The 6,725-nt window shown below is 44.6% G+C and overlaps 1 protein-coding gene across 1 annotated transcript in view; it reads right to left on the reverse strand.

The window, feature by feature from the left end:
• Positions 1–5,191: 5,191 nt before the first annotated feature.
• Positions 5,192–6,725, reverse strand: part of cacng1b (calcium channel, voltage-dependent, gamma subunit 1b) — an 8,607-nt gene continuing 7,073 nt past the window's right edge. The window contains exons 2-4 of the mRNA XM_047038206.1: positions 6,561–6,635; positions 5,536–5,673; positions 5,192–5,430 (exon numbers count right to left, since the gene is read on the reverse strand). Coding sequence (XP_046894162.1) covers positions 5,192–5,430; positions 5,536–5,673; positions 6,561–6,635 — 452 coding nt within the window. The remainder of the gene's footprint in view (positions 5,431–5,535; positions 5,674–6,560; positions 6,636–6,725) is intronic.

Here is a 6,725-nt window from a genome sequence, read left to right on the forward strand (position 1 = left end):
CAATATCCACTTCCCCCACCCGCCATCTCATTACCTCTCATCATTTCAAATGTCCCCCAAGGCTAGAAGCTCTACAGAGATCTTACCAATGGGGTCTTCTGAGAGAAGACATTTGTAAAGACAAGAGACGGAGACAGAAAGACAAGTGAAAGGAAGATCAATAGTGGTTTTCCAAGCCCGCATGTGTAACTGGTAAAAACTTCTCCTGATGTTTGGAGACATGTTGCAGCACTTGTTCGTGTGGTGTCCCCAGGCCCATACTACCAAACTGTTGGTTTGCAAGGTTCTCTCAACGAGTACAACCACAATATACATAAATGGGACGGCTATTATCCTGGTCTGTGTTTGGTCTGTGTGGCCCATTCAACCGGCCATTCACCACAAGAGATGTGGAAATGAAAGAAAAATACAATTGAAAATATAATAGAAAAGGCAAGGACAGTGTTAGAGGAAAGCAGAAGAGGGAGAGACAACACAGAGTCCTTCACCTCCACACAGCGGCACCACAAAACCAACTGCCTGGAAAATGAAAGACGTGTGTGTAAGTGTGTGCGTGTGTGCCAAGGAAACGCCAGTGAAACCTGTGTTTAATAGAAAAAAGGATAATCACCATGTTCAAATCGATCTTTCCACAACGGCCAGATTGAATGACGCCCCGTACGTACGTGTGTCTACTGGCAATAGTTTACCCACCCACCCCCACCTCACACACCCTCTCCCTTTAATCTTTCCCTACATCCTCCAGAACCACTTCTCAAAACCAACAGTGGTTTACAGTTCATACAGTATGTAAGGGCCAACTGGCAACAGAAGTTCTTTTCATTCTTAATCTAATGATTAAATCAAACATATAGTGCTGCTTTTGGTAATTTGGTGTGAGTAAGTACATTTTGTTCTATACTGTTGAGAATATATGTTTAACTTGAATATGTGTGCATGCAAGTATTCCACATGAGTGTCTACACACATGCACGCACATGGGAAAGCCTTCCAGCTAACCCTGATTCTACATAACCTTTATATCCTGCCTGCCTGACCTCAGTAGCTACAAAAACCAACACATGTATGTGTCTACCTCGCTGCTGAAGGAAAATACAAATACACCCACTCCATTGGTATCATCAAACGAAAACTGGTACGCTGTTGCACTCCAAGTGTCTGTCAGTGAAAGACTTCCACCTGAAACATACATTTGCTTCTCCTTTTATCCCCATGTGAAACACTTTTAGAGAAAGTGGTTATTCGAGTACATGAGAAATTAAGCCTGTTGTGTGTATGTGTGTGTGTGTGAGTATGTGTGTGAGAGAGAGAGAGAGAGAGAGAGAGAAAGAGAGAGAGAGAGAGAGAGATTGTGTGTGTTCAACTAGGTGGATAGGCTTATTACAGATCCATCTCCTTTCCCCGTTACTAAGGATCATGGTCATTGGAGTGTAGAGACGATGCTTAGGAGAGCACTGGAGTGGAGAGATGGAGAGAAGGAAGGAGGGAAAGAAGGATAGAGAAAGACAGAAGGAGAGAGAGGAGGAGGAGGAGACAAATTCATGGTTCACGTTCACTGAGACCGTCTAGAGAGAAGGAGATAAAGCAACAAGGAAGAGGAGGTAGATGGAGAGGAAATGAGGGGAAGAAAACAGATGGGAGAGGGAGAGACAAATTAAGAGCGAGAGATTGGTGAATGGAGGAGAGAGAGGGGGGAGGCGTACATTTGCTGTCTGTCAAAACTGAGAGGCAAACACTGAAAAAAAAAAGAACGATTGACAAAAAAACTAAATATTACTGTCAGTGTCATTCAGGCCCATAGTGACGAGGGTGTGATGTGGTGACTACTAAGACATGAGGGACTGAGAGAAAGAGAGAGAGAGAGAGAGAGAGAGGGAGTATAAAAGACAGATATTGGTTGAAATAATTTGACCAAGGCACAAGTAGAGAGAAAGTGAAAAGAGACATGGATGGAAAGAGGAGAAAATAAAAAGGGGAGGTAGAAGACAACATGGTGGAGCAAATAGAAAGGGTGAGAGGATTGTGTGTGTGCATGTGTGTGTGTGTGTGAGTTTATTAATTGTGACTGTAGATTGAGGGAAAGGAGATGTAGTGGGGGAGTCAGGTGGCTGAGCGGTGGAGAATCGGGCTAGATATCAGAAGGTCTCCAGTTCGATTCCCGGCTGAGCCAAATGACGTTGGGTCCTTGGGCGAGGCACTTCACCCTACTTGCCTTGGGGGAATGTCCCTGTACTTACTGTAAGTCGCTCTGGATAAGAGCGTCTGCTAAATGACTAAATGTAAAATGTAAATGTAGTGGAGTTGAATAAGGCTCCTGGCAGTAACAGCTCTCTCACAATCCAAGTAGGAGACCTACATAGACACCCCAGAATGACTGCCAACAGCGACTACAGTGAAATGACCTGTGTGTGTGTTTGCATTAGTGAGCAGTGTTGTGTATGTGTATCTTTTTCTCTGTGTGTGTCTGTCTGTGGGTCAATGTGTGTGTATTCAAGAGTGGTGGTGGTGGGTGGGACTTATGCACAATAAAGCACAATACAACAATACAAAGACAACATACTGATTGATAACAGTTATTTTCATTTAAAAAGACAGACATGAACATACAGTCTCATGAGCTTTTACAATTCCAGATACGTTTGCAGAATATTGTACATAGGGGTTTACTGAGCAACAATGCCTGTTGCTCCATGATTGAATGTGTAAATATGACAACTTCTCCAGCTGGCTATAGGTTAATGTGCGAAATCAGGTGGTAATTGTGTTCTCTCACTGTGCTGGGGATGTCATTTTGCAAACCAATGTTAATTTGATTAAACCTTTGTTCATACATTTTCAACACAACATCATCCTCATTGCATTTGCATCAAACATCAGGTGCGTTCGACTTCATGCAGCGCTGGCGGCTGCAGGCGACGCCGGCGCTGCATGAAGTCGAACGCACCTATCGTCTGTATGCACATTCATAAGACTAGGGTCACATGACTAGAGTCCTAAAACAGAGATTACAACCGTGTGTTCTTCCTATAGATGCATGAGGCTTTGAGGAAAACGTTATCAGCCATTCTTGTGTTCTTCCTCTAATAACTATTCGGGGGAACTGTCCCGATGGAGAGGCACACCGCCTGGTGGCTTCATGTTCTGTGATTGAAGAACAAGAGAGAATGAGAGAGAGAGAGAGAGAGAGAGAGAGAGAGAGAGAGAGAGAGAGAGAGAGAGAGAGAGAGAGAGAGAGAGAGTGAGAGAGAGTGATGGGGCTGTGTTACCACAGTTCGGATTTAAATGACCATGATATGTCAGCCTTTTGTTATCTACAAGCTCTAAAAACCAACACATATTATTAAAGTATAGAGTTTAAATGCTTTGTAAACGTAAAGCAGACCACCGAGCAACAACATTCCTTATTTTCAGTTTTTTTGAGAAATCACTTGGATTCAATCCATTTGTTGTCATTTAACTGGAGCACTTAATCTTTGCAACTCATCTTAAACCACATTACGAAAAAGTACATATACTATACACAACATACAACATACAGTACTATAAAGCAAAAAACATGTTAGAGACAGTATGTTTTCACTACAAGAATCACTTGATTACTGGACTGCACCAGTTGCATGGGTTGAAGCAATGTAGAGTCAAATGTATATATAAATGCAGATAATAGTTACAAAAAAGTGTTTGTAATTTACACATACAAAGCAAGTCATTTGTTGAACCTAACTGTTTCCGCATTGATTATTTAAATGTCTGTTGTACTTTATTTTTCAAACAGCAATATTTGATAGTGCCTGAGCAGAGGTTTTGGAGGGCTGTTGTAGCTGGGATGGGATTAAGGAAGTGTTTGAACCTTGGGATAATTCCAGGTAGTGTAGTCTTTAGACAATTTGTGATTGCATGACCTTAAGAATACCTGGGAGTGAAAACAATGTGCTGACACTTTAGCCTTTTCAAGACCTAAGCAGAGCAATGGCTGTGTCAGATCTGGTCTGGTGTAGTTTTCGTCTGGTCTGGTCTAGTCTAATCATGTTTTGTGAAGTTTGGTCTGGTCTGATCTGGTGTTGTTTGGTCTGGTCTGATATAGTCTGATCAAGGGCGTAGGTTTGCCCCCCCCCCCCCCCCCCCCCCCCCCCCCCCCCCGGAGCACAAATCGAGATGCCATTCTGTATACTATCCCTAAAGAGCTAGTATAACTGTATAATCTAAAAAAGGCACTCTCCGAAAAAAGGTCACTACCACTGCTAGTGTGGCTAGTTATTTAGCCTGACTTACACTGCTTTTTGAAAAAGCTTTGTATGTCCCCTTTCTTCTTCTTGGGTGGAGGCATATCTGATCTACAAAGCACAAAGAGGGGCAAACATGTACATGCTGAAGGGCAAAGGGAATATTAAAATGTGTTACTCTGGCCTTTTATGTATGTATTGTTGGCAGACAGCCCTGGTAGTTAGCTGTACCGTTGTTGCTGACACACCCGCTAGCTTGTCTGCGACTGCAAGCAAGCAAAGAAGCATATGCTTCTTCCGTGCGTCGCGTGTCAGATAACCCTCCCCCTTCGGATTTTCAGCCAATCAAATTATGGCGTTTCTTGTACTGTTGCGTCCTGGCCGTCGGAATCGATCCAAATAGCAGCACATTTCGCTAAAATATTGGTGGGGACAATTTTGTCATTTTCAAATGTTGGTGGGGACAAGTACCTAGCGTTCCCCCCTAAATCTACGCCCATGAGTCTGATCTAGTCTGTTCAGGTCTAATCTGGTTTTGTGTAGTCTACTCTACTCTAGTCTGTTCTGATCTGGTCTAGTCTGGTCAAGTGTAGTTTGGTCTGGTCTGCTGTAATCTGGTCTGGTCTAGTTTTATCTGGTCTGGTCAGGTGTAGTTTCGTCTGGTATACTGTAATCTGGTCTGGTCTGGTCTAGTTTTATCTGGTCTGGTATAATTTGGTCTGTAATGTCATCTGGTCTTGGTCTGTGATCTTCCTTGTTTATTTTACTGCAATCAAGTCTGATCCGATATAGGCCCAGTTTCCCAGACAATGGATTAAGCCTGGTCCTAGACTCAAAACATTTTCAAAGGAGATCTTCATCACATTTTTACTTTAGGCTTAATCCATGTCTGGGAAACTGGACCATAAACCTACATGATCCCGTTTTATCTAAACCAGCCTATCCAGTCTAGCCTGGCCCATCATAGTCTAGCACTCATCTATGGGCTCTGGCTCTGCATCCATGCAGGTCTCCCAGGGGTTGCGAGGCATGTGAGGCATGGAGATGATGAGTAGACTGCCTCCGCTGGAAAGGAGGAGGATGAAGGAGGCGCATGCACAGCCGAAGGACCACGAGTAGTAGTACTCAATCCAGATGGTCTCCTCACTGTCAATCATCCGCTTGACGGACTGGCGCATGACTTCCACAGAGATGATGATGCACAGGCCTGCAGGTCAAAGGTCAAGGTGTTACAGGTTGGTGGTCACAAGCGAGGTCAGAGCCCTGGTTGTGACTAGGTCAATGACAGATAATACAATCACACACATCTGACCTGCGAAGGCGAAGAACATTCCAGCAGGCCGCAGCAGGTAGTCTCGGCCCTTTCCGAATGAGCACAGGACACAGAGAGAGCCCAGCACCATGAAGGCGAGGCTGAACACAGCGATGGCCGCCGCCGAGATGTTGTACTCTGAGTGAGGATGGAAGTGGGGGGAGAGAATGAGAGGAGAGAGGAGAGAAGGGTTGGGAGGAAATAGAAGGTTAAACCAACCAGTTTAGGTTCAAACTCATTCAGCTGTGCTCTGCGTCCTAACTCACACTGACAGCACCCCAGTCCATCTGATGTCCCGCTGACAGGCAGGAGAATAGCAAAGCTAACTCAAAGACAGTAGGGCTCATTTCCACCCCTCATCTCTTCCCTGTTATCAGCAATGAAGATTATCTGACTATGCTCCCTTGTCTCGGCTCCTCCGAGTGTGCACCCCGAGAAGGAAAGAACGGCGGTCGTCTATGCGAGAGGAGCAGTCTGGTTTGTTCACGCTCCACAGGATGTTCGCGGTGGGGGTGTGAGGTTAGGCTGCGCTTGGATGTGGTTTCCTACATGGTTGGGAACATTAGGTCTCCCACTGATAAGCCACAGGGTCATGTAGCGGATATGGCAAGACAGACAGAGAGAGAGAGAGAGAGAGAGAGAGAGAGAGAGAGAGAGAGAGAGAGAGAGAGAGAGAGAGAGAGAGAGAGAGAGAGAGAGAGAGAGAGAGAGAGAGAGAGAGAGAGAGAGAGAGAGAGAGAGAGAGAGAGAGAGAGTGATGGGGCTGTGTTTTACCACAGTTTGGATTTAAATTACCAGACCATCTCAGAGAGAGAGTAGCAATTTTGCTGAAGGAGGGAAGAAGAGAGTTTCATATTGTTCATTTTTTCCTAACCTCGGCTGGTCTAATATCAAGGATATTAGAAGGGGTGTGTGTGTTTGTGTATGCGTGTGTGTCTGTGTGTGTTTGTTTATGTGAGTATGTTCTTTCATAGAATCGTCCCTTTTCTTGGGACTGAAAAAGTAATAGATTTCTGAACACTCACGCTTCTGGGTTTTAACTTCAAAGAGCTCAGCTTCTTCTCCCGACGTGAAGTGTTTAAAGTAGGAGCAATTCTTAGCTGTAGAGGGACAGAGAGAGAAATAAACTGATTGGAGAGTGAAAGGTAAAGGGTGAAGGTGATGGTATTGCTTGTGTCTGCCTCGCTTTT

This window comes from Hypomesus transpacificus, chromosome 17 (genome assembly GCF_021917145.1).
Source record: "Hypomesus transpacificus isolate Combined female chromosome 17, fHypTra1, whole genome shotgun sequence".
NCBI classification, from domain to species: Eukaryota; Metazoa; Chordata; class Actinopteri; order Osmeriformes; family Osmeridae; genus Hypomesus; species Hypomesus transpacificus.